Consider the following 18,121-nt stretch of genomic DNA (forward strand, 5'->3'; position numbering starts at 1 on the left):
TGAAACTCACATGCTCATTGAAGGCCCCACCCTGACCATTCTTCAGCTCTGCATCCCAACACGCAACAAACTGCTGTGCACTGTATTCTGACATCTTTCCATCAGAGCATTCATTTTTGTAGTAATCTGAGCACCAACATTCTTTTGGTGGTGCCCCCATGACCCCACTGACCCCTGGGACACCCCACAAGAGCCACAGTTTGGAGATGATCTGACCCAGCTGCCTAGCCATCACAGTTAGGCCCTTGTCAAAGTCACTCATCATTTCACCTGCCCATTTGATCTGCCTAACATATCACATCCACTGAGAGGTGTGATTGTATTGGGATCCGGATTGTGAAGACCACCATGTGAAACCAAAGTCAATGTGGGTGTCTGGACTTAAATTCTTAGGTGTTAAGAGATTGTAACACTGGACTTCCACCAGATCCGTGTCCGGCAGCATGGAGCAGGATCGCCGGACAGCTGGAGTCATGTGACCGAGGTTTTCCCATGGCAATCACTGAATCAAGGATTCTCCTCCTCCTCTCCTCATCCATGTTGTCTTTATGGCGCTCTGAAAACCTCTGACCTGTTGACACCAGGCCTGGCTCCGTTTAAAATGACATTTTGTTTTCGCATGACGGTTTGTTGTTGTAGTTAAGTGAAATACAATCTGGTGATAACACAGAGTGTTTTATTCTGAAAATTAACTGGATGTTTTCATTTTGTTTTTGTGTTCCGGCGTTCCAACCCGCCGGAACACAACGGAGCGGATCCAGTGGGGGTTAACACATTGACTAGAATAGAAACCTATCAGATCCAGTGCCATGAAGGATCAGAGACGGACCGAACACGGATCTGGTGGATCTTGGCCATGAGATTGTTTCTGTTCATGCCTTGGCTCTAAAATACATCACCAGCACAACATGACAGCACTTTTTCTGGCTTCACTTTTTAACGATGGGAGCAGATGGAGGCATGTAGTCCATACTTATATACAGTCATTGGTATGCACTCGGTACAAAAACCACTCTGCACAATTGATGCTCTGAGCAGAATGTGCACAGATACTAACTTTATGAAACAGCATTAAAGCTTTTTGCCCTCCAGCTCAAAGAGAATAAAATTTTGGCCAAATATGCTTTGACAAAGAGATTAAGAAAGCCATTTCTGGGAATATGAGATGATTGCTCCTGTTCATAATAATATCTGGTCTTGTGCTTAGACTGTTTTGAAGCACTTGGAATTGAATTGATGTCCCATGGTGCTGTCTTGGCTAATGCAGAGCGCTGTAGAAAGTCTTGGCTGTGGGGAGGAGAAGGAGAAGGGGGAGTAAGAGGGAAGCATTAGGTCTGCTCTCAGCTCCTGCAGGAACTCTGTTAATACTTTACTCTTCATGGCAGCAATTCATCCCCTCTAGATCAATGCAACTCATTGCCTCTTACTACATAAAGCCCATTACACGTACAGTAAAGGCTGTTAGACAGGAGAACTGTTCCACTTCATACTTTGCATTAAACACACTCAACACCGTATTATCCTACATAACTTGGTTCAAACCTTTTATCACAAGAACTCTTCAACTGATTTCACGCCAGTGTGCTGATTATTTTGTTGTAAACTTCTAAAACACTTCAGAGGAGAAATATTATATAATGTCCTCACAGCTTTGATCCTTTATCTTGGACGTGGTTTAGATGCTGCATGTTTACTTTACATTGAATCCCACTTTTAATAAACCTAACACTTTTTACTCACAAATGCTTTCTTCTGCCATGACGCTGGCAGACACATCACCAGAACCATCTGATGCTTCCACATCTCTCTTTATCTAAATATGAAAAGAGCTGTGACCCCATTGATCTCACACCTCAAAGGAAAGTAAAAATGAAATTGTGATCAAAGCAGACGCTCTTCTACATCTCTCCGTTCCTTCCTGCTGAAATGAGATAGCAGCAATAGTTAGACTGAACATTATCTCACTCCTGGGAAAATCTGGGAACATTGTTGTGAGAGCAAAACTTTACTCTTAGTCATGAGTGTTTCCTTTTTTGCCGTATCGTAGCCTTGCAATGTAGAAGTGCATCAGGGTAGAGATGATTTACATTCATCAAACTCTTAGAAACATGTATGTTTTGTCAGAGGAACTTCATGTTGAGAGGTCCTTCGAGGCTGAAACATTTCTAAGAATTACTTTTTTGTTGTTGCTGAAGGACTTCTTCAAATTGTTGCGTGGATCCTTGACTGAAGAACTCTCAAAGGAAACACTGTCCAGATAGAAAACAGCTCTCCATCACTCAATGAGCTCTCAGTGTGGCCCTTGATCAGGATATTTCATTTCACATTTATGTCAAAACAAAATTCTGGGGATGCTTAATGTTGGATTTTAGCTGATATCCAATACCTAACATTTTCTAATTTGTGCAGATTCCTATATACACAGCTTTTTTAACATTGTGAAGAACAACAAATCTCTCCATGCAGCCAGCATGTTGGAGCTTGTGGTCTGCACAATCAGCTGTTATCGTACAAAAGCTGATAATTAACTGTTTGTCGGCGGATACTGATATTATACGGATAACAGATATACATAAATAGATATTAGGCATCTAGAGGGAAACAGATGCATGGTGGTGCAGCAGTTAGCATTGTTGCACAACAGCAAGGAGGTTCAAATCCCCGACCTGATAAGACCCTTCCTCTGTGGAGTTTACTCAGGCTTTCTCTCACAGCCCGGCGACATGCTTGTTAAATTAACAGGAGACTAAAAGTTGTCTGTAGGTGCTAATGTGAGCGTGACTGGCTGAGTAACGACTCATTAATACAACTCCTCATAGGAATACAAACATGTGTCATAGTCCAAACTACTATGGCTAAGCTAGGCATGTCCATCAGGCTGTATGTAGAATTCAACAACAATAAACAAACACCATTTCTTAAACAGCTTCCTAGTGACTTGATTATATTTTTAACCACATATAACATCTCATCCCCCGTCTCATACCTAAAAATGTGGGCTAATCTACTATACATCCAGGCATACTCACATACAAACAACTACATGTTCATCCTGACACCATGCCTGGTATTAATAGTATGTATACATGTATTGGTATGCAGATTGAATGTGACCTGTACCCCGCCACTCGCTCGATGACATCTGGGATTGGTTTCAGACCCCTGTGACCCTGCCTAAAAGGGCTGAGTGTTACAGAGAGGGTATGCAAGTGACGTCATAGTAGTTGGGAGTCACTGTGGTTATGTCCATTGGGTTGCAGGAAGCACATATGGCCTGGTTGGGAGCAGGTTGTGTTCAGAGATTGGACTTTAATTCAGCTGAAAAGAACATCTTTTAAGTAACTGTTTGATAAATCTACAGAACAAAGTTGTGCAGCTAAATCCTAAGCATCATATCATGGAGCCTCATTCAGCTCTGATGAATAAAATCTGACCCTCTCACTCTGATTCCACTCTTCTGTGTTTTTACTTTTTGCTTTCATCCACAATGTAAAATAAGAATGATAGCACAGCATCTGAGGACACTGGATATTTTTACCTCAGATATAACCTGGAGGCACCAACACTTCATCGGATGATATAACCGATATATTAATATTCCAATAACTTCATGCAGCATCCCTCCCTTTCCTTATTTGCAGGATTATTGTTGTGTTTCTCATATATTCATCTTCTCAGACCCAAGTAGGGTAAATACCCAGAGGTTGTTTTTTATGAAGAAAAAGAGGCAAAAGACTGTCAAACACTTGCTTACTGTGAGAACCCAGGTCCTGGACCAGAGAGCCTGAGTTCAATAAGAGAGTATAAAGAAATAGTCACAACAATTTAGCAAAACAACTGCATCCCCTTAACCTGACTACGTGCAAAGTTTATTCATTTTTACCTCCTACACTGATAAAAAACAAACATGGCTTTTGGTTGGAAAATGATAAGAAATACTCTAAGTTAGGCTGCAGCCACTGTCACCAAACAACAGGTTGAACTTTGTGAAAGAGAGGGAACTTTGTGGAGCAACAGAGAGCCAATCACCGAAGGTGGACTCACCGGTATGGATGGAGAAAGGCCAGTGCTTCTTCTCCCCTGAGCTGGGTCTGAGTGTGGCTGCTGGGCCCTTCAGTGCAGGGAATGCTGCCATTTCAGTGGCTGCCTCTGTGGCGGTCGTGGCGTTCAAGTCCAGAGGATCATGGGTAATCACCTTGTCGACAACAGGCAGCAGTTCGGATGGATCTGGTTCTGTCTCTTCTTTCTCCTTTGCAGTAGAGTCCGGCGTCTGCCTGGTTGGCTCATCCTCTGCTGCGATAGTCCTTCTCCCTTCCTTGCTTTCTCCTCTTGATCTCTTCCTCCCTTTCTTCTCATCTTTCTCTTCTTCATCTTCCTCCTCTTCATCCTTATCCTCCCCTTCCCTCTCTCCATCCTCTCCTTGACCATGTCTGTTATCTTTGTCCTCACCTGCTGCTTCGCTGTTATCGTTGGCTGTGGTTGTCGTGACAGAGGAGGAAGAGGTGGTGGCGTCTCTGGCGGGCTCGGTGGGTTCGTTGCTCTGGCGGGTGGAGGTGGGGTTATGAGTTGGGGCTCTGCTGGGCCAAACAGAGCTGGGGAAGGAGGAGATGACTCCACCGCTGAAGCCTAGGCCGGCCAGCAGAGTGCTGGTCACTACCGAGGCCACCGTCGCCTGACTACCACTGGAGGATGGTCCGATTCCAGTCGCCATTGAGACAAAGGAGAAGGGGATGCCAGAAGAGGTCCAAGTAGAGGATCCAGAGGAAATGGGAGCCATGTCAGCGGAGGAGGCTGGAGACACTGTCGGCTGAGAGAGAGACATTTTACAAGTTAGACATCATTTGCTGCTTCTTTCAATGCAGATACTATCGACTACAGTGTTAAACCCCTTGATGCTCCCAACTTGATTGGATGTTACTCAGGTCAGCATGGTTGTGATATAGAACTATTTCATGTCATCCATCTGAAGCACTTTTAAAATCTAAAGCTTACGTTAAATATGCACAGAGAAATAGATAAAACAATACATTTGATCATCAAACAGATCTATGGCAGGTCCTGGGGACAGAGGTTTGAGCTGCAGGGGCGCACTGAGGCCTTGAAGTGTCAAAGAGTTTGATGGTTTTAATTAGCTTTTGTAAGAAACAGACTCAGTTTCAAACATTTGAAGCACTTAGCAATTCAAAGAGAAGTGTGTGCAGAGTAAAAGATTAAAGATTAAAATTGATCCTGAGCAGATCCAGGGCCTGAGGATAGTTTCTCTGGAGCTCACTGATGCCTTGGGATGTTGCAGCTTAGGATGATCAAGGCCCAGTGACGCAGGGAGGAGAATTACTTCATTTCAAACATTTGAAGAAGTTTAAATGTTTGTTTTTGGATTATGTGACATTTGTATTGACATAATCGAATCTGATCCAAAACATTATGATTGAAAATGTTGCCTGTGCTTATCAAACATTAGTAGTTATGTAGTATTATTGATAAGTGGTTCGAAATCCTATGGGGGGGTCACAGGACAGTGATAGAGGGGTTGTGAGATGCCTTCCAAGAAGATAAATGAATAAAATTAAACTTTAAAACAATTTGAAACTGCATGTTTCATCTAGTATTGTAAAACTATACACAAAAGTAGTCAAATGAGTAGTTTGTTTTGTTAAGACTTTTTGAATAGTCACTTCTACACCTGATACAAAGAACACTTAAATTCTACTTCCAGCCTTTTAACATTTTCTATTAAACAATATTTGGATTGTTTATCAGATGTGTTCTTCTATTGTTCTTCTAAAGTCTTTGAATTGGCTAATAACTGTGTGCAGGGCGGTGAGCAATGTCTAACCACCTCAAGGGAGTGAATTATCAAAAGCATCAGTAGCAGTAGGTTAATTCATAATGGCACAGGAAACACAGCCACATGCTCATATCGGTAGGCTGATTTTCTGCACACCAGCTAAATGAAGCCACATTAAATCACTTTGAAGGACAGTGGGGGTCTTTGGCACCCATATTTTGGGGCTCGCAGGCTTAAAAGTTTGGGAACTCACACCGTATTATCCTACATAACTTGGTTCAAACCTTCTATCACAAGAACTCTACAACTGATTTCACGCCAGTGTGCTGATTATTTTGTTGTAAACTTCTAAAACACTTCAGAGGAGAAATATTATATAATATCTGCCTTAAGAGGGGCCTGGAGCCATAGAGGAGGGGCACAGCATGGCTTAATAAAAACGATGCACACAGCTCACACTGCTGGGAATGAATTGCCAATTTTGTCAAATGACTTTCTAAGACTGTAGATTCATTTCCCCCAAAATGTTTAAACTGCTAAAACAAAGACAAGAAACTATGACAAGACAAACCTCGCCCTCAGTTTTACGTCTTCCACCTGAGGGCCACTCACACATTCATAACTCGGGAGTCACATGTTACAGTGTTAGTTTGAATTGCTGTTTTTTCAGTTTAATGTTGCACACTGGAGTTACATTTCTGTATTTTTCTGTGTGTTTCAAATAAATCTAAAGATGCATGAACGATTAGCAGAGGATGTGTCTGATAGTAAGTTTCAGACGTATGATGTTGAGCTGATGTGTGTGGTGAGAGAGAGAGAGAGAGAGAGAGAGAGCTTGAAAACATTTTCATTTACCACATGTGGCCCTACAGTAAAGGTTTGGGAAGCCCTGTTTTATTTGATGATCTGCTGTTTGACCCACAGCGTGTCAGGAAATTACAAAATGATTTGTATCATGATCTGGATCACGCTGCAGTTTAATATAAAATAACTAAACTCACCACCTTTCTTATCATGACTTATTCTCTGGAGTCACTCCTCTGCACACTGCACAGCATGATGCTAACACAGACACTGCTCTCTGCTGGATAAAAGGTGAAAAGACAGCAGAAGTAATCCACCCTGCTTCTCTTACCATTCCAGTCTTCACGATCCTCGTCCCCTCAAAGACCCTGGTGGTGTTTGCTAATCAGAGGAAGGAGAAAAAACACACACTGGGGATTATCCACAGTCAAACACAAGAGAGACAACAAGGCGACACTTCACTTAGAGTGGGTGTCGACAGGACATCCATGAGTGCATTGTAAGCACATTAATCACAACATGACAGATTGTAAATGCAAGGTGCTGAATACTTAATGGGCCAGCCAATAAACTAAATGAGGTTAGATGAAATGAATGCATCTCACTGCCTTTCAGCAGCTTCCCCCTTCCTTTTATTTCTTCTGTTATTTTTCTTTCGCCTGCAGCTGTTGATATGAGCTCACATAAATAACCTGAATATAAAAGATTGCCATCAAAGGAATGCAGACCGTCAGATATTATTGTTTTTCCACAAATACAAGACAATATGTGAGCGGCATGTTAAGAGAGCGCTGTGTATATTAAAGAAACACGTACCGGTGCACATATTGACTTTTTTTGATGACATTCAAGATAATGTGGAGGCAATCTATGAGCATTTGAGCGTGTGTGTGTGTTACCTCTAAAGAGCATGCTCTGGCTGAAGTCACTGCGCATGTCGTTCATACAGGCGGCCTGGACTCGAAACAGGTAGAGCACGTCAGGGGAGACGGGAGAAATGATGGCCTCCTGGACAAAAACAACACAACACCACACTCAGTGAGGTTATTATAGTTTAAGCCTTTCAAAGGATCTGTTCGGATTCAGAGAAAATGAATCTCATCATTACAGAACTTACAACACACAAAAGAGCATTTCACAGGTATGATAACGCACAATTTAATCAATAGATGCACACCATGTTTTAATAATATCACCTGCTATTTCAAAAGATTCCCTGAAAAGGTGTTAGGTTCTCTTAAACCATCAAGATCATTGAATGTTGTGCTGCCTCAGTTATCTTCCTTTAGTCTCACTCTACCCTCAGGAAGGCAGTATCACAACTTGGGAACCGAAGTCAAGTACCAGTGTGGACTGCATCATGAAATTGTGCTGGTAGCTAGAGAGACGTTGATTCTGCTCATGGTGTCAGTGGGCAGCTCTTGCACTCTGACATCTCTCCATTACTGCATGTCCATAGGACCTTGTTCATGCTTGTGTTTGCATTTCAGGCCTATGTGTGTAGGAATTATAAAATATGTCTTCTTCTAGCTTTGCACCCACCTCCTCTACCCGTGTAGCTGACACATTGCTGATTTTTCTACCTTCCATGCACCCTGTCCTGAATATTTAATACGACAGTTAAATTTGGTTAATTTTGTTTTATAAACTTTATTTATTCACTTGTTTTTAAAGCTGTGAAACGGGTAATAAAAAAATTGCCATGAGTTTCTTCATCACTTATTTTATCTCAGGTTCAAAGTTGCATTATTTTGCATTCCATAACAGTTCTTGAGTCCACATTAACAATTTCACCCAATTCTTATCAATGATTATAGTGAAGTACTTTATGACCTTAACTTTTAGATTTATTATTCAAGTAAATGCTGCAGTGCCACACCAGCGTGATCTCAAACCATTATTAAAGGCTGATTTATACTTCTGCGTCGACCCTACGCTTCAGTGGTCGACTAAACTTGTGCGTCAATGTGTCCGTGTCCCGCACCAATACTCCGCCGGAACGCTTGAGGGCAGTGTGGTCTCTCTGATAGCCGGTCACCTGCTTCTGGCCCCGCTACTATCTCTGTTTGCTGTTTCACATCGGAGCGTGTTATGTTAATCTACAGCTGATACATGTTGCTGTTTATCATACAGACATGATTACATGAAGAATAGAGAGGAGGAGATGAAATACATGGCTGATGTGCTGTAAATGCGCGAAATACAATGCCGCCAAGCCGACCAATCACAGGGCTTGCAGTCCACGTTGATTCAACGCATAGTTACAATTTGGAGGAGGTACACGTCAGCTAGGTGTGTAGGCCTCTGCGTAGATATGGGAGCTACGTAGACCTGCGGCGTAGGCTACGCCCTTGTTTCCACGCAGAAGTATAAATCAGGCTTAAGAGGAAGGAGACAACTTCGGAGTGTTTCATCCACAGGTCTGTGGTGATTCTCATACTCCAAACTAGAGCTCTGCTGGCTTTTGTGATGCAGTTACCAGCTGACATCGGTCTGATTAGCTGCACCTGTATGCTTAGCTCAAACTCAAATTACTTTGGTGATATATTAATTCCGTTTGACACAAAGTGCATGCATATTACTCTTGACTTGTCAACCAAGCCAGCTGGGAGTTTTTAAAGGGAAGTGTGTCATTTAAAGTATTTATTTTTCATCCTGGCCGCAGCAGGAAGCTGGAAGACACAGCAACAGCTTGACTATGGTGTTCAACAAGGGACAAAACAAATAATTGTGATCATTTCTGGGTTTTGTCATATTAACTGACAGATCATTTTATTTTTGATGATAGAATATTTTGGTTTGTTTCAAAGAGAACTTTGAAACCATATTCAAGTAAGTAAGATTTGGCAGATTTTTTTTTGCATTTGCAGGGGATTTAAGTTTTCATTATGTAGTAGCTGTAGATTAAAACAACTCCCTGACACTTGACTTTGTGTTTGTTTGTTCGAAAAGGGAAAAAGGGATCATATAAGGGTAATGAAGTATGACCATGAATGAATGTAAGTATATCCCTCATCATATTTGGTCTCTGTGAAATACTTTGGGAACATGCTCCACTTTTTCCTTCCTCGCACTGTTCTGGTTTTTGACCCCCTGGCCTTTAATTCAGTCAATCACTTTCTGCACATTCTTATTGCAGCTCTTCCAAACCAGACACTGTACATTACTGCCCTGAGCTGTTAGATTCCTTATTTCCCCAAGGTCACTCCGGCATCATTTCCTTCCTCTCGAATAGAAAACGAGAATATCAACTGAGAGGTTTACTTTTGAGCTTTTCAACAACGTCTTGCTGTCTTCTTCAGTAAATGGACTGGACTCAAGTGAAACTACATGATCTAGTGTGACGCTCAGTTTTTCATAACAAGTCTAACTTTCGTTAGGTCATAAACATACAAGGAAACTCTTAAATACAAATAAGTCAATAAACCTCATGGAATGCTGGTTTGATTGAAAATACTTAGACAAAAAGTGGTACAAAAACCAGTGAATTGGTTGCAGGCAGTGCGTACATCTTACCTTGTAAAGCACTTTGGCCAACACTGGTTGTTTTTAAATGTGCTATATAAATAAAGTTGACTTGACTTGACTTGACATCTGTACCTCATGACTATCAACGTAGGCCTTTTCTCAAGTGCTGTATAGGTGGCTGGCAGGGTGGCGACCACAGATGGTGCTGTAAAGAGCTACATGCCTGCACAGAAACTGCACATTGCTGGATGCAATGGGAGTCTGCATGCAGGAACACAAGCCTTTATCCTCAAGGAGCACCCCCCAAACAGGTAACAGTGCAACTTATATTTCAGATTTTCCAGTAAATCTACCCCAAGTTATTTCCTTTGCCCATTGTTGGCTCATATAGTGAAACACAGAAACCTTAAGTATCTTCAATAGCTGCAGAACAGTCTGAACTACCTCCATTGTTAACATATCTGGTGCAACACTTGATGCTCGGAGCAGCTGCTCAGGCCGTCTGGCACTTGGTGAGTCAGGTGATACTGTGAGACACTGTGAGATGGCTTGTGTTGGCAGCAGGGGAAGAAGAACTTAGTTAATCATGAGTAAGAGAGAGAAAATAAAGCAGACTTTGATACAGACACTATCTTGTGCTTCTGTTTGGCTCGCCAAAGGGGGGCATGAAAAGATCTTTGGGTTTTAAGGACAAAGATGAGCATGCCCTGGGACATTTGGAGAATTATGCATGACAACATTTTTCCAGCCAGAAAGTTGACCTTTAAGCAACATTTCTCTTCTCGCTTGCTGTTTCCAAAGGTCAAGAATGATTTCCATGCTCAAAACACCCATTGAGCATGCTCATCATTGTATTAACAGCAGAAAACTCCCCTTTATCCCCGTTTACAGCCTGAGAGTCCAGGGTCTTTATCCATTTAATTAGGAGGGTAACAGTCTGTCCTTCCTCAGCCCATCAGCTCCTCTTCATAAACTCACCATCACTCAGTTAAATAGAGAATACTGGAGCCAGGACTGAGGTATTTGACAAATTATCTGGCCTTGTAAAGTGTCCTCTCATCGTATGAAACTACTCAGCCAAGCTCTCCAAACCAGTTGATAGAAAGAACTCTTTGGATCAGTGGTTTAATAAAGATGTCGTGGACACACAGCCATCTTTGATATCCATCTCTTTCTGATATGGAGCTAATCTCAAAGACTGAATTTAAAACCAGTGAGATCAATTTCAGCAGAGACTTGTTTAAACCCTCTAACTTCCTCTCACGCTTTATTCTCTTTTGAGACTTTTATTACATCATTAAAGTCTCGTTCTTAATCAAGTCAGAGAAATTTATCAGACACAGATTTCATATGCAGTTTTATCACTGGAGATAATCAGAATCACACTTAAGATAAAGTAGGCCAATGAATATCTCATATCCTGCTGGTTTTAGGGTTTCATGAGGTAAAATAAGTTCAGGGTCAGACTTGTAACCATCACTAAACTCCATGGTCCCCATGCAACATCTTATTGTGGAACCAATGTATGGTACATGTATAGAAGAAGTCAAGAAGTCTGAAAGTGGGTCCATGCCATCAGAAAAGCTGTAGTGCACTTAGGAAACTTTGCATTGCATCAATTTGAAGGCTTTGGATATCTGCTATCTGTTTATTTCTCAGTCATCCCCTTCATGTGTGCTAACACACATGTCCTGCTGTCACTAGGTGGGTTTACTTCGAATTGGAAAATGGCCAAATCAGAATAAAAATGATTCAAATAAACTTTTTCGATCAAAGTAAAAAAAATGATATGATTGGAAATTTTACCCAGAACAAGGGTAAAATTTGTGATTTGAGATCACAAGAAAGCTTTGAAAATAAAGGCATAAAAGCACAAAAGACCAGGATCTGATTCCTGTGGAAAACTGAGTCTATGATGCAAAACTGTAGTTCATTTATCATTTACATTGTATTATTTGAACCAAATTCAATCTTGCATTTGTTATTAATGCAACTCAAAAAATAGCATTACTGACATTTTAAATATTTTTGAAATTCTGAAATCAACCAAACTTAGCAGGAGGTACAGAGGCAGGCTTTGAGCCTCCTAGCCAACAGCGACAGTGTTCCCGCCTGTCAGTCAAGTCAGCTGTGTCTCTCATAATGGAAAACGCGTAATCTTAACATCTTCTAAATTGCCGCGTTATGAAAAAATGTATCCCATCTACAGTGTGCTGATAGAGAAATTAGCTATCCAGACTACACTTGTTCTTTGAACCAGGCTGTAAACATGTTTATTTCTGCTGTTAAGATCAGCTTTTTTGAATTGGTGTGTATGTGGTTTCCGGTACTTCCAGAGCCAGCCTCCAGTGGACACTCTAGAAAATTCAGCAAATGCTGAATTGGAGGTTGCATATTCATATTACTATCTGGAGCTAAAATCTTTGCACATGCAGAACTGATGCTTGAACTTTACATCAATTGTTGTATATTGAAGCGTTGTCTACAAGCTCTCACAATTGTCGAGTGAGAGTGCTAAAGTGTTGGTCCATTCACTGTGAAAACTGATTTATTTGTAAGCCTTTATGCTATACTGGCTTCCTGTTTCATTTGAAAAAGTGTTTCATTTAAATCTTCTAATCTTCTAATACTAATGTGGTAATGATATACAGACTTTAAACGGAGATATGTAGCACCTTAAATAAACACCAGCACATTTCATTTTGAAAGTTTAGCTTGGTTGATTATAAGTTTTCACATCTCGCTGTGCTCCACCACACATCTCCTGTAATCTCCACCATATATTCAGAGGGAACTAGATACCATCACCACAGATGCATCACGGGACTGAAACCTGACATGTATCTGATAGCTTTCATGAGGAGGCCATGCTCCGTCAGATGTGGGTGTTGCTGTTCACACCAACGCTGTGGAGAATTCACGCTTCCAGCTGACTCCTGCTCCCACACAGATGGAAGCAAAGATTGAGCAAATCAAAAGGTTTCATGTAAACATCTCAGGGATGTACAGTAGCATCAGTTGCAGATGATAAACAAACAGGATGTCTGGGGAATCTGGAAACACATCAGTCTCTGCTTTCCAAAACCGATTTGCACTGTTACTTCATTTGAGCACTGATACACTGAAACATTAATTTATGCACTAACAAACTCACATCATATTTTATTTCTGCTTCAGTGAGACCTCAGACTGCACATTAATAAGCACAGAACGCTGAAATGTTTAACACCACAAGAAATGAATGGACTCAGAGTGTTGTGAGGCATTTATGTTGTTTGTTTAAATGCATTGGTATGTTTTCTTTTGTTGCTTTTGACAACATTTAACACATTATAGTTAGCTTGAATTGACATTAGTTGTTGGGTTGGCTTATCAGTTATCCAATTTAATCAAAACTGTAACACATCTCTACTACAAATACTGTTTGGACTGTCCTAAATTATCGTAGAAATTTCTCCTTAAGTTTTCATTATCTCATTCTTAGACAATGAAATAACTTGGAACTTCGTCACTCTAGTCAAGGTGTGTGCTTCCACTGGCTCCACTGTGTTGCAGATCTACTCCATCAAAGCTCCAGAAATCCAGAGCCTTCTGCAGCAGATATATGCACGGTTTCTATTTATGCTGGACACAACAAAATGTCAAAATGAGCGAAGCCAGGCTTGGAGTCAACAGGTCAGAGGTTTTTAGAGCTCATTGACGGCAATCGTCATAAGGTGAAGCTCATCATGGAGGGGGAAAACCACTGACTCTGTAATTACTGCGAGAAATCCTTGGTCACGAGACTCCAGCTCTCAGTGGCCCAGTCTCAATGTCCACTCTCACAAACTAATTGACTTTGAGGCGCGTTCCCCTTTCCGTAAGTGGGCATTTTTGCAGACTTAGTGTTAGGGAATTACCCATAGTTCTTAGCATTGTGACTTGAAACAAGGGATTCCCAGTGGAAGCCCTCGAGCATGGAAGGGCAAACTAACAGCGTAACATGAAATGAAAAAGTGCAACGGAAAACAAGAAGCATGAAAGGTGCAATCAGTGTTGGCATTACATAAAAGTTTGCCTATAAGTATACATCTAGAAAACAGCCTTAATCAGCCAAAATTGAATCATCTTCACACATATACAGTATAATTTATGTATTCATATCATTTACATTCAGTGCTTAAGCAGCCGTGAATTTGAGAAAAGTAAAAATTGTGCAATAAAAAATCCTAAATATCGCTAAGGTGAGCTGCATGATACCATGCTGTTCTATTCCTAGGTCTACAGTTTTGAGCCCTCACACCCCTCAATCACTTTTCAGCTGATGTCAATTAAGTCAAGAGGGGCTCAGGACTCAGGATTCAGGATTCAGGGAGGACATTAAAATTGGGCCAGTGACTCTGGTGCTGCTCCCTGCTACACTTTGAAAACGCAGTGGATGAGGGAACATGGAGCCAAATTGCAACAGAGCTGTCACGCAACACACATGCATAAGTGTAATACATAAGTGGAAGTGCTGGATAACGCTCACATTCATGGAAATAAATTTGGTTTAAAGCACCATTATGCAACTTTTTGAATTTAAAAACAGCTACTTAATCATTTTTGTGATCAGGACAATGGTGCAGCTGTTCATCATGCTCCTGGTCCTGTGTCTTGTGTTTGAACAGAATGTATCTTGTGTTTTATCCTGAATTTTGTTTTTGTAGCAGGTTAAATGTTCTACCCCGGCTTTTTGTTGTCAGAATGGACTTCTTTGCAGAGTCAAAGAGACAGAGGTGGGAGTTAATGGACAAAAGTAAAAGGAGATGGATAGGTAGAGAGGCTGGGAAGGAGTAAATCTCAGACTTGCTTTTACCTGTGAGAGGCAGTGAGTTTGTCTCTGTGACAGTAAGAAAGACCAATTATTGCATAAAGTTGCATAAAAGCGGTTGAGCTCTGAAGTGCAAGACAGTGTTAGAATGTAATTCCTTCTTCTAAGTGCTCGTTTGTAGGATTGATTTTTCAAGTATATGTGTCCTTGTTGGAGGGCTTCTCAAACTGTGGACAGATTCTGTGTCATGATGGTCACTTCTCTCTGTAGGAGCTGATAGTGAGTATTGTGTGCATCCTGTTATTTTACCAGCATGCTTGATGACTCTGGTTTTGATTTGCTTTAACAGAGAAGTTGTTGCGTTGAAGATGAGGACTGGCTGCAGACAGTTATTTAGATATGTTTCCTGACATTCAAACTCTTGAGTTTCCTCTGCAAACACAAGAGCTAGAGGGTGAACATGCACACAGCAGTTCTCTTTATACAGCCACCAAAAAGAGACTCCACCGTCAAGCAGCTTTGTAACACCACACCCTACAATGGTGTAATATTGGTGTTCAAGTTTGAATTAACATAAAGTGACGGGTTGTGGAAGCAAAGGAGCCATAACGTGTAAATATATTGTGAGCTACGCACGGCATTGTTGCTGTTTCTTACTCTTTCACCACTGTTCTACCTCTGTTGCTGGCTCAGCTTGGAGCGACTTCGCATCACCATTCTTCCTCTGTGTGTTTTCATTAAAGATGGTGTAAATACATAAGAACCATGTGTCTCCATCCCCTCACACTATGAAAATATGAGGTCACATACTACTGTAACACTGACATATAGTGACACTATGGTATTTTGGAGCAAAGACATGCACAGAAGCACTCCAGCTGGTGGAGCTGCAGTACTGACTTCAAACCCTTTATGCTGACCAAGGCACATTTTTTTCTTTGCATTGTAAAATGAGCTTTCAGTCAGTATGCATGCAAAAACCAAGGGTTCAGCCTGTTTCTGTGCCCAGGTATCTGGATGCCCCCAACCTGCTCCACCACATGCCCTTTGTAATACCAGAGGTTCAAACTGTGGGTGGTCACCAGCTTTAATTATCTCCTACAGTTCAGCTGTTTGGTCTTGAGCAGATTTAGCTCTGAATTACCATCACAAGTATTAATAATTATTTGTGTTTTTCAGCAACCCAGCAAGCATTTGGCCTTTCAGAGAAGTCTGAAGTTTCTGAACTGCCCTGGCCAATTTAATGATTTTAAGCTAGGTCAACATTTCTCAGATGGACCTCAACCTTCAACATCCATCTCAGCTGAAAAGCTGCACATCTGTTTTAAGTTAGTGGCAGTTAAACTGTAAGTCTAAAACAGATTTCGCTTTGATTTAACCACAAACTTGATGATCCAGATGTTTAAAATGAAACAATCACTGCTCCCAAAACAACATCCTGCAAACAACTTCTGAAAATGCTTTTTTCAAAACGGAGTCTGGATTGACCATTTGATGAAATCTCAAATAGTTAGGTAAATATCTGTGCTGATACATTCAAAGACACAATTTAAAAAAAAAATTAACAAGCAGTGTAGGCTGTCTTTTTTAAATGTAATAAGCGCTCCATGGTCAATTTTGAGCATGGAAATATAACTTTTGCAATTACTTTAAATTGAATTTCGGTTAAAAGAGAAACAATTGAGTTTGAGCTGCAAAATATAATGATGGGCTCAATAAAGTAATTGTGTAACTAATTTATCTTCCTCAGTCGTTCTGCTCTCTCACAAAATCTTGCTCAGGCTACAACCGACCTTGGGTAACCTCCGACCGCGAGAATTGAGTCCAATGTGGAAGTGTAAAAAACTGCAGTTCATCGAGTTGCTGCTGGAGGATGGCTCTGGAAGTCTGGACACCACATACACACAAATTAAAAAAAGCCGATCTTTACAGCAGAAATAAACATGTTGACAGCCTGGTTCAAAAAACGAGTGAAGTCTGGATAGCTCATTTCTCAATTTGCACAAACTGTCCAGGGGTGATTTTTTTCTAACACAGCAATTTCAAAGATATTAAGATTACGAGTTTTTCATTATGAGAGGCACAGCGGACTTGATTGACAGACGGGAACACTGTAGCTGTTGACTAGCAGGCTCAAAGCCCGCCTCTACCTCACACTAGCCCGACAGCAGTTATGTTGGGTTGAACATATCCAATATGGCTCCCACCGACGATTGACTTCAAAACAGCGCTTCAGAAACAGATGGTTGATGTTACGGATACTACATCCATTATAGTACAGTCTATGGTTGCATCCCGCTCGCTGGTAATTTTTTACCTCTTTGCACCTCAACCTTTTCTCTCTGTGCATGCTCAGCTTCACCTTTATGTTCTCTTAACATATCACATCATACAAATATGAACAAATAGGAATTTAGAGAAGGCTTCTATTTCTCTATGACAAGGTGTTCACCGTAGTCATGGGATATACAGGCACCATTAGCCTCGGTCTTTAAAACTGTTGCAGCATATAATGTGTCCATCATGTAGACAGAAAACTTAATGAGAGATAAAACTCACCCCTGTGAGTCACTTGTTTTTGAACCAGTTCTGGACTTTGAACATGTTTGGCTTTGTTTTTAATCCCTGGCCCCATAACTGTGTTTACCTGAAGTCCTGAGAGGCAGCCAAGCAAGGTGTCTGTGTTGAGCTGTTTTAAAGATAAGGATAAATCTATAAATGAAACTCTGGTGAGGGAATGAGACAGTCAAAGACCCAAGTCCAGGTCATAGTATCCAGTCGAGTCAAGCAGCTGTCCTTAACCTCTCTCTCTTTTAATTAAAGAAATGCATGAGCTGTGCTTGTCATTGCTTCCTCTTCTGCTTGGATGATGTAATGTACCTTTCATTGTGCAAAGGATGTTGAGGGATTGCAAACTGTAATCAGATGCATTAGTACATCCTGGGTGTATTTTTGCACCTGACATGCTTGCATTCGGACATAAATCTCTGTGTGGCCTGGAAGTATGAGCACTAGCATACAAACTTGGTCTTCCTCTGTCTCCGTGCCAATTTGCTGTTTTTCGGTAGTGTGAAGAGTTGCTGGATTTCAGGATCTCAGCCTTCCATGATTATCGATTTTCTGCCTGTTTTTCTGGATTTCGGTCCAACATTGAATAACTTTTCTGGTGCGACCTTTGGCTTTCTTGCCGCTTCATAAGCCTTGTGTTTTATTGCTTTTTTATGATGAAATAGTTTGAATCTCAAAAGCTGTGTTTGTGGTCTGCTTTT

The 18,121-nt window shown here is 41.1% G+C and overlaps 1 protein-coding gene across 1 annotated transcript in view; it reads right to left on the reverse strand.

The window, feature by feature from the left end:
- The window catches only part of ptprga (protein tyrosine phosphatase receptor type Ga), a 401,392-nt gene that overhangs the window by 49,165 nt on the left and 334,106 nt on the right, over positions 1-18,121 (reverse strand). The window contains exons 9-11 of the mRNA XM_034682949.1: positions 7,492-7,600; positions 6,924-6,973; positions 4,045-4,807 (exon numbers count right to left, since the gene is read on the reverse strand). Coding sequence (XP_034538840.1) covers positions 4,045-4,807; positions 6,924-6,973; positions 7,492-7,600 — 922 coding nt within the window. The remainder of the gene's footprint in view (positions 1-4,044; positions 4,808-6,923; positions 6,974-7,491; positions 7,601-18,121) is intronic.

This window comes from Notolabrus celidotus, chromosome 1, assembly GCF_009762535.1.
Source record: "Notolabrus celidotus isolate fNotCel1 chromosome 1, fNotCel1.pri, whole genome shotgun sequence".
Taxonomy (NCBI): Eukaryota; Metazoa; Chordata; class Actinopteri; order Labriformes; family Labridae; genus Notolabrus; species Notolabrus celidotus.